This window comes from Macrotis lagotis, chromosome 1 (assembly GCF_037893015.1).
Source record: "Macrotis lagotis isolate mMagLag1 chromosome 1, bilby.v1.9.chrom.fasta, whole genome shotgun sequence".
Lineage (NCBI taxonomy): Eukaryota > Metazoa > Chordata > Mammalia > Peramelemorphia > Peramelidae > Macrotis > Macrotis lagotis.
Window position 1 is genome coordinate 339,276,629 of NC_133658.1, and position 15,724 is coordinate 339,292,352.

Sequence of the window (15,724 nt, forward strand, 5' to 3'; positions counted from 1 at the left end):
CTGCTGCTGCCACTGAAGCTATTACTGCTGATATTGAAGTTGCAACTACTGCCACCACATTTGTGGGTTCTGAACAGGTCTCCCACTTCACTGCCACAGATGTCCCCTGCTGATAAGCTAAGTTTTCTTTTGACAGAAAATGTTTGCTCCCCTCATTTTTCTGACTCTGCAGCTACAAAATTTGATTTGTGTTGTTATTTTAAAATTTTTTGGAAGGAAATGTTGGGACTTCATCTTTACCTCTAATCTACTACTACCTTGGTTCTACCCCTCCAATTTGATCCTAAGCATCATCACTTCCCTAGATAAGAATGAAGTATTTCACGAGATAACAATATTTAATTATGATAGTTCCACTATCTTTGCTGATGAGGGTATTCCAATATGCAAAAGTCAGAAGATCTGTTCCATTTCATTCTAAATGTTGTCCTTTCACCAGTTGACTCTATAAATATTTTAGGAATGACTGGCTTACCTAATTGTCATAAGAATTTCTCTACAGGCTTATTTTCTCTTCAACTATTCTCATTCTCCTCACTTTGTAAGGTCATCCTGCTTTTGATCTCCTATCATCTTCCTGTGATGTCTAGCAAATAAGTCTGAATTCTAAATAGATTTAGCTTATCCTTGAATGACAAATGATAAATAGATAAAATGTTTGCTGACTGAGTGGATTCTGGGTAGGTTTTCCCCCCTCTTCCTTCTGTTTTGTATCAGATGTATTTTTTTAAGAAATACATCTCCCATCCTACTCTCTTGTCCATTTCTAATTTTGAGTTTTCAACATATTTAAACAGACCAGATTGTTATTTCTGTAATTACTGCAGTTTCTTCTCATCTTTATCCTTTCTTCTAATTTGGTATTGATTTTGACCTTTGCTCTAATTAGCTTATGATCTGATTACACATCAACAGCTGATTTTGAAATGATTCATATCAGTAACTAGTTATTTTTCCTGTCTCTTAAAATGTAGTCAATTTCTTGGGAGGTGAAGAGGGGTATCACAGGGTACTCAACATATCTACCATTTTCCAAGTCTCTTTTTGAAGATGATAATAATTTCTATACTGAATAAGACTTTTGAGCAATAGAAGATCATTGTGGTTCCTTCCATTTTTTTTAAAAGCTAAACTGTATTTTCCAATATACCTCCCTCCACTATACCTATTTTCATAAGGAAGTTGCTGAGTATAATGGCACAGGTATACCTCATTTTATTGCATTTTTGTTTGTCTCTTTTATAAAAAGAAGGTTTGTAGCAGTCCTTCATAGAGTAACTCTATTGTGCCATTTTTCAAATAGTATGTGCTCACTTTGTGCTTCTGTATCACATTTTGGGAATTTTTGCAATATCTGAAAACTTTTTATTATTATTATTATTATTATTATATCTTTATTATATATTATTATATTATATTATTATATAATAATATTATTATATTATTGTATTATTATATATTATATTATTATTATATATTATATTATTATATTAGGGTGATATATGACCAGTGATCTTTGATGTTACTATTGTAGTTGTTTTGGGGACCCACAAACCACATATTATAAGACAGCAAACTTAATTGATAAATGTTGTATGCATTCTGAGTGATCCACTGACTGGTCATTCCCCCATCATCTCTCCTTCTCCCCATTTCATCCTATTTCTTGTGACTTGATAATACTGCAATTAGGTCAATGGTTCAAGTGAAAGAAAGTGTCCACCCAAACTTCATCATTCTTTTATTTTAAGAAAGTGTCAATTTCATCCCACCCACTATCCTGATCAGTCAACAGTCATAAACAGTGAGGCAAGACCCTTCAACAGTAAAAGATTATGACTCATTGAAGGCTGATATCATTGTCATGTTGTCATTTTTCAATTTTAAATTTTTAAGATGTTTTAAATTAGGAAATATAGATATAAATATTGATATAATACTATTATACACTTAACAGATTACAATACAGTATAAACAAATTTTATATGATCTGGGAAAATCAGTGTGACTTGCTTTACTGCTGTGGTCTGGAACCAAAACCCACAATGTCTATGAGGTATGCCTATGTTTTCTGACATAACTTAGATTATTTTTGTCAAGTTCTTTGTAGCATTTCTTTATAGCTTCATCCTCTGCAATAGTTCCTTTGTGTAGTACTCTCTCTTATGTTTGTCAGGAACACTGGAAGGTAGAACTGGAAAAAATTTCCCTAAAGTAATATTTTCTTACATTTTTAGTACAAGTTAAAAATCAAATCTCTCCAACTCCTTTTTTTGCTTCTTAGAGGAGAACCTGGGAAGGGCCCTTCCATTTAACAACTACTTTTTAATGAGTACATATTGGTCTCAATATTCCCTGAAGTCCATCTTGGGTCTTCAGTTCTGTGCTTTTATGATCCCTTATGTCTTAGATTCAACAAACTGTAAAAATGTCAATATAGTTAGTCTATATTGCCTCTAGGATTGTGTCAACTCATTGGATATTGCAAAAGGGTTTCCTATATGAAAACTAACAGTTAAATAAATGTATGTGGTAAGCCTAAGAACTGTGTGATTATTATTGCCCTATCTGCCCTTATTCTTGACCTTTACCACTTATCATAGAAGTACAAGGGGGCTGAAAAAGATGAGGGTCACTTGGCATATTTCTTTTTCATGGGTTGCCATGGCCAAAATAGACACAGTGGGTGTCTAAAATTCAGGAAGATCTAAATTTAAATCTTTCCTCAGACACTTTCTAGATCTATAATCACAGGCAAGTCACTTGACCTCTTAAACCTCAGTATCCTCATCTATAAAAATGAGGATAGTAATAGTACCTAAATCACAGAGTTGTTGTGAAGATCAAAAGAAAGGGTATATGTAAAACACTTTGCAAACCTTAAAGTATGACACAAATACTAACTGCTTAATTGTTGTTGTGTTAGTTATTTAGCTATTTCAGGAAGGGGGAAGGGAGGTCAAGACAGGGAGAAGGATAATAGGGGCAGAAAAATCAATGAATCCAGCATTCTTTGAGTTCACATACCATGGGTCTAGGTGGTCAAGTCTGCCTCCAGCAATCCACATCATTTTGAGTTCCTCCAGTCAAAAGCTGTTTTTTTACCATATAATCTAATTTGACTTAGCAGCCAATTTTTCCAAGGGAAGTTCAAAGCCCTCAGGGGATCCAACCCTGAAAAGTCAGAGTCCAAGCCCATTGAGAGTGGAATCTTTGGGTGGCTAACTCCCCCCACTCCCAATCTTCTATGTCTGGATTCAATCTCATTTTGGAAACCTCTGGGATCCAACTTATCCTCCAGGGAGATAATTACCTCAGGAGAGAGCCAAAGGGGGAACTCCTTTTCTTTTCTTGATACAAAACCAACTAACAGGAACTATCCCAAGTGAGGTTGGAAATGTCAGAGGAAATAATATGCTGGATCATAAGCCAGAAATAGCCCAGCATTTTTTTTTCCTAAATCATTATCCTTAAGTCAGGGATAAGGGTGGAGTATGGACAAGGATAAGGAAAGATCCTGGTCAATGTTGCTCCAAGTCTTCCTTTGAAGAAGAAAGCTTTCACTGTCAGTCAGCATCCCCCCTCAAAGACAGGGCTGGAAAAGCCAAATTTCCACGATCCATTTTTTTTTTGTTTTGTTTTAGCTAATAATACCAGCTCCACAATTTTACCATATACTACAGCAACCTCAGGATATACATGTTTAGAAGACTCAAATCTGAAATTTCAGTCAGTGGGGAGATATTGTCCTGCCTTTCACCCATGGGAATCTATAAAAAGAGAAATCAAGACCCCAGTGGAGTTAATCAGTTAATAAAGATTTGTTACCAGCTTAACATCCAAGTATTTATTTCCTGAGAGTAGCATAGCCATTGGTTTAAGATTTAGGCATGCATTGTATTTACTCTTGCAAAAAAAAATGTTAACTACTAGTGTCTGCCTTGTCTTTAAAAGATTGATTGTGCCATTAGGATGTGTCTCTGTAAAAATGTTTGGAAATAAAGTCATGAGTGCTCTCAACATCACACAAAAAAATAGTCAATTATATGCCAGATGTTGTTGATACAAAGAAAATCAAAATCCCTCAAGGAATTCACTTCTAATGAGGGAGACAACTTGTAAACAACTTTAAACAAACAAACTTTATACAGGATAGATTGGAAATAACCAATATAAAGAAGGCTTTAGAATTAAAGGGGGGTCAGGAGAGACTCCCTATAGAATATACAGTTTTAAATGAAACTTGACACTCTCTCAGATAGGATGTGATTGGGCCGGATGCTATGGAGGAGGATATAATGAGCTGATTAATTTAGGAAAAAACATGGAAAAACTTTAACATATGAAGGAAGATGCTATCTACCTTGAGAAAAACAGGTGATAGGTGGAAACAAGCATAGTACAATCTTACATATATTTGTATATGTGTATATATGTGTGTAGAAAATAATTCTTTGAAAACTAGAATTGGGCAAGGGAAAGATAATGACATCTTAAGATACCAAGAAATTACAAAACAAAAGCAAAAGAATGAAAAATAGAAGAGAAAGTAAAACATCTCATCAGAAAAACAACCAATCTGGAGAACAGAGCAAGGAGAAGTAATATAAGAATAGTCAGACCATCTCAACATTAAAAAAAAAAGAATTTTGATACAATAATATCCTGAAGTTCTAGAAGAAGAAGAAGGAGAAGACAAAATGTAAATAGAAAAAAAAATCCCCCATCACCATCTGTAAGAGATTCCAGGAGAAAAATTTACAGGAATATCATAGCTAAGTTTCAAAGTTCACAGGTTAAGGAGAAAAATACTGGAAGCAACAAGAAAAAACCAACAATTTAATATCATGTAGCCACAAAAAGGGTTATACAAAATTTAGCATATAGGTCTCTCCAGAAATATTTTCCATTTCTTCTTTCTGAATGTAACAACAATAACAAAATGGAGGAGGAATGAATAAAAAAGACTTCTGAAGGGATTCGATTGGATGAAGTAGACTGTAGAGTATGCTGCCCAGCACATAACAAACATTTAATAAATGTTTATTGATTGACTGGCAGACTAAAGTTACTTATTCAAAGTCACATGTGTAATACATGCCAAAACAGGAATTTGACCTCATGTTCTTTGCCTATAAATTGAGTTTTTTATCAGTAACTGCTGTAATGTGCTTTTTTCCAGAAGACAGCTAGTTCAGGGTCCTCATTTTAGGAAGTGAAAAGATCTGTAGTTAGGAAAGGACTTAGCAAAGGTTAGAGCATTATTTGATGGTAGGGGCAAAATCTATCCTCATGCTAACTATGCTACAATGAGCAGGGGAGCCTGCATGCAATTCTGGCCACATGAATGTGAATACCTTGTTTGGATAGTTGAGGGGGACAGCAATCAACCAATCAGTCAATCAATCAATTAATACTAGATTTCATCCTAAGAAGAGAGCCATAGATCCTAGGGAAGACTTGGAAGGGGACTTTAGAGGTTCACTAATTCAACACTCTCCCTACAGGAGCCCCAGTAGAATTCCAGTTTTGAAGCAGCCCAAGCAAATGAAGTTCGAGACACATGAGTGAATTCATGATGACAAAAAAGATTAGAAAAGTGCTGGGACAGAATCAGGGGCCAAATTGATGTTATCTGCTTGCACAGAGTTATGTTCCCTCTCTGGTATTTTCTTTTTTTTTTCCTCTCACTACAAAGAGGTATTCTTTGAGGCTGAAATTGATTATGTCTTCTAATCATAATGATATTTTAAAAGTGTATAGCCCTATTTCTCAGTTTTCCAAGGGTTGCAAATTCAGTATTTTTATCCTCATGAGGTGTTTGTATAATAATTAATAATATTTACAATTTATAAATATAGAAATATAATATATTAATTATTATGTATATGCTATGTATAGTTTCCTCATATTGCAAATGAAACCTAGAGTTTCAATGTTTGCATGAAGCTTAACTGTAAGCCGGTGAAAGATGAATGAATAGAATTCAGGTTTTCTTACCCTTTTTTTTGGTTTTTACAAAGCATTGGGGTTAAGTGACTTACCCAAGGTCACACAGCTGAGTAATTATTAAGTATCTGAGGTCAAATTTGAACTCAGGTCCTTCTGACTTCAGGACCGGTGCTAAATCCACTATTCCACCTAGATGCCTCAGAATTTAAGTTTTCTGACTACTACTCCAGAGTTCTTTCACTAAACTTAAGACTGACTCTCTCTCTCTCTCTCTCTCTCTCTCTCTCTCTCTCTCTCTCTCTCTCTCACCCCCCCTTTCCTCTTCTTGCCCTTCTTTCTCTCCTCTCTCTTTCTCTTTCTCAGCTCCACAGTTTAAGGGAAAAAAAAAATAACTCAAAGAGGGGTTCATGACTTGCTCATTGTCACAAGTTAGCAGCAGAATTAAAAGCTGGATTTGGAAAGAAGCAAAGTCACTCAGGGATTTTTCTAGTATCCATCCTTCTCTTCATCTACCCAGGTAGTTGAAATGAGCGATTAAAAAATTGTGAAACACACACACACACACACACACACACACACACACACACACGCACACACAGAACATCCTTGTGAGATGAAATTGTTTTCTTCTTGCACTTATATCCCTAACTTCTAGCAGAGTGCCTGGCATACAGTAGGTGCATAAATAATAACTTGCTGAATGATTGATATATTGAACATTTCTTTGAAAGATTGACCATAGGAGTTAGATTTGGAAGGGATCATAGTCACCATTTGGCTCAATAGTCCCCATATATAGTAGATTTGGAAACAGAAGACACATGACTTGCTCAAGTGACTTGGTGAGAGAATTTAATCACAAATTTCCTGGCACAAAATCCAGTGTTTTCTTTTATCAGTCACAATTCCTCAATGAATCCTGTGGAAACAGATGCAAAATACAGGGGTATCTGTGCATTTTTGGGTGGCTGATGGGTGTTTGGGGCAGGTCTTGGACTTGGGGCCTCCTTGTCCCAGAGTCAGTACTCTGTCCTCTGTGCCACTTGGCTGCCCCATTACACACTTTGAAGAGGGACAAAGTAAAAGGGAGAGAGAGAGAGAGAGAGAGAGAGAATAGAATAAATGGGTATGGGGAGGAATGGATGGAAGGAAATACAATTAGCAATAGTAACTGTGGGGGAAAAATATGGAAGCAACGTCTCTGACGGAATTATGATAAAGAATGCAATCCATCCCAAACTCAGATCTCATGGAATCCAAAAATAGACTGAAGTACAATTTTTTTTCTTTTTCTCTCACTTTATTTTTTGTAGGGTTTTCACTTTTTGTGAGGGGGAGGTTATATTTACTCTTACAACAGAGGATTTTTAGTAATGTGTAAATAAATAATAAAAAGAAATAAAAAAAAGAAATATATATGATTTTGTGGATAATAGTAACAAGTAGTGAGGGTGAAAAGGGAAGAGAGACAGAAGGCTATTGGTTGATGTTGATGGAAACAATGGAGATTCCTTGGGCAGTAAAAGTTTAGTAGAACTAACAATTTTTAGAACACTTGGAAAGGAACAAAAATAGATTTTGTTATGTAAATGGGACAGTATGTTCTTTGGGCATGTGTTTCTAATTGTTTTCAATACTTTATTCACCTTATGGACAGGCTTCCTCTAAACATTGTATAGAACCTACAGAGTTGTTAACCCCCATTAGGTATGTTTCTAAAATGCCAGTATTAATTTAGTATATGATAATTCTGCTTTGGAACTTTAGGTTGAATAGAATAGCTATTGTATGTTTTTTAAATGCCAACTGACTATGGGTTATTAAAAACATATTGATTAAGACTCAAGAAACATGTAATAGAGACATATCTTATTACCCAACAATTAACCCTCCAAAGTGTTTAACAGTCAGATGGTATCTATTTAATGTACAATAACTGCCTTATGAAATACAAATTAAAGACATACATGGGCCACTTCATTTATAAAAATTCTATTTACAGAAAGAATATAGGCCAAAATTTTTGATAATTCATATAGCCAGAGGGGGAAAAAATTTAAGACTGCTGGAAAGGCAGTTTCTGAAGTATTATGGAAAATTCCCTAAATAGAGCTCCCACAGCAAAGCAAATGATAAAAAGTTCTTTAAAAACAGGTGAAGAGTCATTATTTTTTATGTACCATCTACCACAAAGTAGATTGAAGCTGTGAACTAAGGCCTGAATTTAGGGAATATCAGAATATTCATGCTTCATAATCAGTTGCTTTCCACTGGTGCTAACTCTTGACTTTATTGGCAGTCATACTTTCCTTTCAGGTCAGTTCCATTAAAGTATTTACAAGAGTTAGAAAACCATAGACTCTCAAAGGAACTTCAGAGGTCAAACAATCTAGTAACATCACATTAAAGAGAAATTATCCCCATGGATTTCATATTGACTTAGAAAACCACAAATTAACCTTATCTATGTTGAATTGCATTTTTATTTATTTTGTTAATCATTTCCCAATCACATTTTAATCTGGTTCCATTTACACTGGGGAGTTTTCCAGTCCAGTGGGGAAAGCTGGTCTGAGTTTAATACCAATTTAGTCTAATTTTTATATGACCAGCAATTCCCTCTGTACCACCACCCATAAGTAGTCTTCAAAATTCCACTTAAAGACCACCAGAATTAGGGAACTCCTACCTCCCAAGGCAATTCTATATTCAGATAGCCCTAAATGTCATGAAAAGTATCAGGCTACAATCTGTCACTTTACAACTAGCACCTATTGTTTCTAGTTCTTCCCTCTGATGCAAAACACAGCAAATCTAATGTCTCTTCTATATGTGAGCCTTCCAAATAGATATCATGTTTCCCCCTAAATATTCTCTTAGCTAGAATACAATTCCAAGTTCATTAAATGGATCATCATATGGCAAAGTCTGTTTTCTTTTTATTATTCTGGACACCCTAATTTGGACTTCCTTCAATCTGCCAAGTCCTCCTAAAAACATTGCATACTGAGTTGAAAACCAAATTCCCTGTGGCTGAATATGGAAGAGGACAGTGGAGCTATTGCCATGATCATTCTGGATACTGTTTCTTGTAATGTGGTCTATCATTACATTTGCTATTTCTAGCTACCATGTCACATGACTGACAAATTCAAATTGACATTGCAGTCAGTCAAAAATTTCACACAAACTACTGATTAATCACACTTTTCTCACCTGTATTTGCATACTTAAAAATGAAATCTAAGTATGGGACTTTTTATTATTTTATCTACAAGATTCAAGTTCATATAATTGTATTGGGGTTGGAATGAGGCAACATGTCTTAATATAATGGGATAAAGAGACAAGAGACTTGGATTCTCCTGGCATTTGACTTTATTCCCATCTCTGAGTCTCAGTTTCCTCAACAGTAAAAAAAGATCTTCCTCTTTTAATATCTTCCTCCAATGTCATAGAGAAAAACCTTATTAGTATCTGATTCATCCCATTGAGTCAGAAGGATTGGTATCATATTGTGCAGCTTCTGTGTGAAGATCAGTCTAACTAATTAGGTTAAGGGAGACTCATCAGACTGGATGCAAAGTGACAGATTTTTCAGCCACAGTAACTCAGAACTGGATCTTATAATGTACATTGATGAGGAGAATGCCCACAAGAAAAAAAAAAAAGAAAAGAAAATCACAGATCCTTAGTTTATTAAAGTGAATAAAAATGAACACTGAAAAAATTTGATAGTAACTATAGGAATTATGAGGTGAAAAAAAAGGAAATATTGTATATGTAGGTACTTTTTAGCCACACAAGCTATGTAAGAATAAACTGTGAATATTTTAGAAACTGTAATTATTAGTTATGTCAAATATTGCCCTAAAGTGCTAGAAAGTAAGTAATCCTGCCCCCATCCTCACATGATCCCAAGTTTCAGCAAATTCTTCTGTTCAAAAACAGGGTAAGGATTCTTTCTTTAAAGGATCTGATAACCCCTTTCTCTCCCTCTTCCCCTCAAATAAGAGAGAGGAAGATTTAGTATTTTGTAACCTTTGCTCACCTTTCAAAGAAGTGGCCATCAATGGGTGGAAACCACTCCAGGGTGACTGAGGTGGGTGTCCGATCTACAATCTGGGGAGTCAGGGCTATAGGAGCAGGCTTCTTGGCAGGCTGCCAACTCTGGTAGACGAGATCCAAGTAGCAATGCATTCTCGCTACTTGATTGGGCGTGAAGGAGTCAGTGCAGTCATCTTCTACAAACCAGCAAAAAGAAAGATAAGAATGGGGAGGGGGTGGAGAGAGGAGAGGAGAGAATTATGACATCAACTGGCAGGGGAGCGTACATGCCCTAGCTCTTGCCAATGCCTAGGTTGGCCTCATCCAGCACTCTGGAGTTAATGGTGTGTGAACAAATTAGTATAGTCATCACTTCTACAGACAGGTGAAAGGAAACAGAAGCCGGGTGGGCAGTGGAAATCACATTGGAAAGTACACCCAGGCAATGCCAGACAACTGACTGGGACATATGGCAGGGTGGGCTGTAACAATAGAAATATGGTACAATACATAAGGTTGTGGATTAGTAATGAAGAGAATTAATTCTAGTTTTAGCTTTTATTGAGTTAACTTATTAAGTAATTAACCTCTCTGGACCTGAGATTCTCTATCTAGGGTTAGGAATGAAAGTTGTCTAAATGATCTCTAAGTTTCCTATTAACCCTAAATGTTTATGTTCTGAAAACTTTTTAAGATGCAATTATTTCATGTTCTAGTACTGTTGTTTCTAAGGTCAACCAGTTCCATCACATTCATGCTAGCTAATCTTAATTGAACTACCATTTTTCATCTAATCAATTTGCTTGATCATTCTGCTTTTATTGGATATTTATATTTCTTACATTTTAGATTTACTTTTAAATTACAATTTAAAATAATATATTTTTAAAAGGAATCTGTATTTGCATCTTAGAGTCATAGATTTAAAGACTTCCTCAGATATTATCTAATCAAATCTCCTCATGTAATTCAATGAGGAAAATGAGGGCCAGGGATGTTAAGTCATAAAACATATACATAAGGTCAGAGTCATACAAATAATAAGCATCAAAGAAGGGATCTGAACACAGATCATCATGTTTTTCTTTCTCTGAATTAAAGATTTAAGTTCCAATCTGATCTCCACATTTATTCTGAAAAGACAAAGTGGTAGAGGATTATAGATTAAACAATAGAGTTTAAGAAGACACAGTATGGAGAAAGAAACCTTAATATGGGGAGGAAGGGGGGGACTTCTTAAGTTCCATCACATTTCAGAGTTCTATGATTCCATGAAGGTCCGAAGATATCAGCTATACTCCAAAAGTATTTCAAAACTAAAAACTTGGGAAGTTCCATAAATTCTTAATAAATAACAATATTCCATTAAATTTATAGACCATAATTTGCTCATCTATTCCCCAATTGATATGCACCTAACTGGTATCCAATTCTTTGCTACAACCAAAAATACTGCTATAGATATTTGTGTACAGATGAGTTTTTTTCTGCTTTCTTTAACTGATTTGGAGGAGATGCCTAGTAGTGTCATTCCTAAATTAAAGATTATAAACAGCTTTAGTAATTTTAACAAAGTTCCAAATTGCTTTCCAGAATGGCTGGATCAGTTCCTAGCTCCACCAATATTGCATGAGTGTGCCTATTTTTCCAGACATCTCCTTCCAACAATTGTCAATTTATTTTTATAGTGGGATTTTTGCCACTTTAATTGGTATGAGATGGAAACTCAGGGTTTTAATTTATAAATATTTTGTTACGAAAATTTGGCAACTACATTAATTTTTAGACTACTAGTCAACTAGAACAGAAAAAGCAAAAATAAACAAAAATAAAAAATTCACTGTACCATTATTCACATTCATTAGTTAATCACATCCTACACAATACTTAGGAGATCACAGAAACTTAAAGGTATAAGGAACCTTAGAGGTGATCCAATACAACCTATATCTAAAACAGTATCCTTATTACAACTTCCACAGCAAGAAGATAAATAGGTTTTGCTTGAAGGTCTCTATGGAAGAGGAACCAACAACATCTTAACTTTGGATTGCTTATTTATTAAGTAAATTTCCCTTATATCTAACCTAAATTTATCTCATTGCAACTTCTACCCTCTACTCCTTGTTTTGTTCTCTGGAATAAAGGGGAAGAAGTCTAATCCCTCCTGTATGGCAGTCTTTTTAATACTTGAGACAGCTAACATCTTTCAAATCTCAATTAAATCTTCTCATATAAAGGAAAAATCTCCTCACTTTCTTCTTTATTTGGAATGATCCTGAAGATCTTCAGACTTTTTACTATTATACTCATGATGTCCCCATTCAAAATGTGGCTCCCAGAACTGAAAACAATGCTCCATCTGTGGCTTAATTAGAACAGAGGACAACAGGATTAACACCTCTCTAGACACAGTCTTCTAAAGGGAGCCCCAAGTTACATAACTTCAATTGACTGACATTATATATTGCTGACTAATTTTGAAGTCTGCTAATTTTGAGGTTTCCTAGGACTACCAATCTTTTCTCTTTTTTTAAGTTAACTACTTCCTAGACACATTGATCCATTTCATCCTTGTGAAAATGATTTTTTTGAACCTATGTCAGATGTTTTTCCTATCCTATTAAATTTCATCTTCTTTTACTTGGCTCAACATTTTAGACTGCTTTGATTCTTGAGATCCTGAGTATGATATACAATTTGCAAGTTTTTCCTTACTTAGCACCATTTGCAATTTTGTAAAGTATGCTCTCGGTACCTATATCCAAATCACTAATGAAAATGTTAAAGAGCACAGGGTCAAGCTCAGATCTCTGAGGTCCTCCAGTAAAGATCTTCATCCAAAATGAAGTAGAATCATAAATATTGATGCTTTTTGTCCAGTTCTTCAACTAGTGCAGAATCCATCTTATTGTATTATCATCTGGCCTACATCTCAACATTTTTTTCTATCAAGTGCTTGCTAAAATCTAAATGATCTCCATGTATAGAATGCCTTGGTACAACAATCTAAATAAAATCTATAAGAAAAGGAAATGTTAATATGACATGATCTGTTCTTGAGAGAATTGCTTCCTATTAATAGTTCACTAATGATCCCTTAAGTAATACATATTAAAATTTCGCTTGGAATCAAAAGTGATACCCATTGGCCCCTAATTTCTCTCTCTCCCTCTCTTTTTCCTCTCCCTTTCTTTCTCCTTTTTCTTGGTGTCTCAATCTCTCTCTCTCTCTCTCTCTCTCTCTCTCTCTCTCTCTCTCTCTCTCTCTCTCTCTCTCCCCCCTCAACCCCAATCTCAATTTTCTGGATAATTTTAAGATTTGAACTGTTGTTTTTCTGTCCCTATTCTTTGTGATCCTCCAAATATCACTAATGGTAACAAATAATAACTAACATAAAAATTCTCTTCTAGTTTAAATGCTGTGATCCTGTGAATAATCTGAATATCTCTTTAGTTAATTAATGACAGAATCTAAATCAAATCTAGAATTTATTTGTCTCTAGTCAGGATTCTAGATGCTTTCTAAAACCCAGAAACAACGATTAGTCCTTGCTCTCCCACTTGTTTCTAAATCTATTAACTCCAGGAGTCATTTGAGGAGGTTATTTTGGCTTAAGTTGTAACAAATAACACTTTCTAGAGGTTCCTGGTCAGGATTACTGCAGATGGGACTCTGAGCAGTTTGAAATCAAGTCTTGAAATAAAGCTGCTGCTCTTGATCCCAAGATGTTAAACTTTCCTTCCTTATCAGAAAGAAAATAAATTTAGGCAAGTGCAGGAAGTTTAGGATGACAAGTCTTGCCCTCAACTCTGAGGGGCAGTAAAGGGACTGAACAGAATTGATCCTGATTTCCTCAGTCAGTAGTGACGATCAGTCCCCCAACATTCTATAATATTCATAAATATGCCTGGGGGAAGCCAGAGAGTACAGTGACTCTTAGCAAGTTCCACAAAAGGATAATAAACTATACAATAGCTTATAATAATGGTTAACTTTTATAGATCACTTACACCGTGCCAGGTACTGTAATAAGTGTTTTACAATTATCATCTCAAAACAACACTGCAAGGTGGGTGTTATTATCCCCACCTTGCAAATGAGGAAATTGAGACAAAGAGAAGTGAAATGACTTGCCCAGAGTCATCTTATAAGTTTTGAGACTACATTTGAACTCAGGTTTCTCTGACTCCTGACCCAGTACTTTATTCACTGTGCCATCCAGCTGCCAAGAACCAAAGAAGGACCACTGAGACAATGGCAGAAAGGCAAGACCTCCTGAGTTTGTGGGCTCTCTGAAAATTCTTTGAGCTTCCCTTTACCAAACATCCAAGAAGACTTAGATTCTACTCCTGAGGTGACATTTAAGTCATTTTGGGGACATCAAACAATTCTCATAGTAAGCATTGGCATGGCTATGGTAAAAAGAAGTGAACTTGCATCATAAGATAAACTTTGATCTCTGTTACTATTTCTTTGACCTTCAGCAAGTCAGTTCATTCCTTTAAATGTTTCCTCATTTGTCATCTGTAAAGTCCCTTGCTAATTCTTATATCCTCAGAATTCTTTGTTCCCCAATTCAAATAACCTGAGTCAACACAACTTTAGGGAGACCTACTGTCCTCCATTCCTGTTTCCTTGGCTTAGTATCACACATTCCCCTTTAGGGTCAAGTATCTGGTTCTGATTCTGATTCCTGAGAAAAACTTAGCTCAACAACTGAAATAAAAGTTGCAGGACAATTTAATCATACCATCCACAGAAATCTATTGACTGCCTATTTTGTGTGTAGTATTACTGCTTATATGTAAGCAGGGGTAGGGTGACACACAGGGAAGATATTCACATGAAACAAAGGATATGGAAAGTTCTTTGAAAACAAAATAGTCAATGAAAAGGATGTTGAAGTTGCATCCCAAAGATGTGAGTTCAGCTCTCAATTTGGATCAAGAGATGTAAGAGGCAAAAAGAAGAGGAATAAACATTTATGTCACACATGCTATATGACAGGCACTATTTTAAAAGATTAAAAAAAAATCTCATTAAATCCTCCCAATAACCCTGGTAAGTAAATATTATTAATATCTTCTTTTTTTACAGTTGAGGAAACTGAGACAAACAGGTTAAGTGAGTTTCCTAGAGTTAGCAGCTAATAAGAATGTGAGGTTGCATTTAAACTCGTCTTTCTGACTCCAGGTCAAGGGTTTTATCCACTCTGTCAATAGCTTCCTCTAAAGAATTTTTGCAGTGATAGAGCCCACCTCTCATTTTATAGATAAAGGAAAGGAGGCCCAAAGATTATATGGTTTGCACAAGATCACACAGTTAATATGTGACTGATATATATGACTCATTTTCATGTGATCCTTGAGGAACTATAATATTTCTTCCAGTTCTAGGTTTTATTCATTCCTATATATGAAGTGGTTCACAAAGACAACTTATTTTATTATTGGAAAAAAGAAAGAATGAACTAGTCTCTGGTCTCAAGGAGTTAGATTAGAGGCATATATTTTGTTTTGTTTTGTTTTCAGGAGGGAGTGGGAATCAAAGGAAAGAAGATACATGAAAAAGGAATGGATGAACTGAAAGGTGCTGAGGAAATATTTGAAGTTATAAGATAAAATATATAAACTAATAAAATCTAAAGTTCAAACTGATCTTACAGTCATCTATTACACACCCCTGGATTTACAGGTAAAGAAACAAAAGATTTTAGTAAAGT

The 15,724-nt window shown here is 35.2% G+C and overlaps 1 protein-coding gene across 2 annotated transcripts in view; it reads right to left on the minus strand.

Annotated features, from left to right (window-relative positions):
* PAPPA (pappalysin 1) overlaps positions 1–15,724 on the minus strand; it is a 277,647-nt gene that overhangs the window by 169,963 nt on the left and 91,960 nt on the right. For both annotated transcript variants that reach the window (XM_074211738.1, XM_074211739.1), the window contains exon 5: positions 10,004–10,196. In XM_074211738.1, coding sequence (XP_074067839.1) covers positions 10,004–10,196 — 193 coding nt within the window. The remainder of the gene's footprint in view (positions 1–10,003; positions 10,197–15,724) is intronic.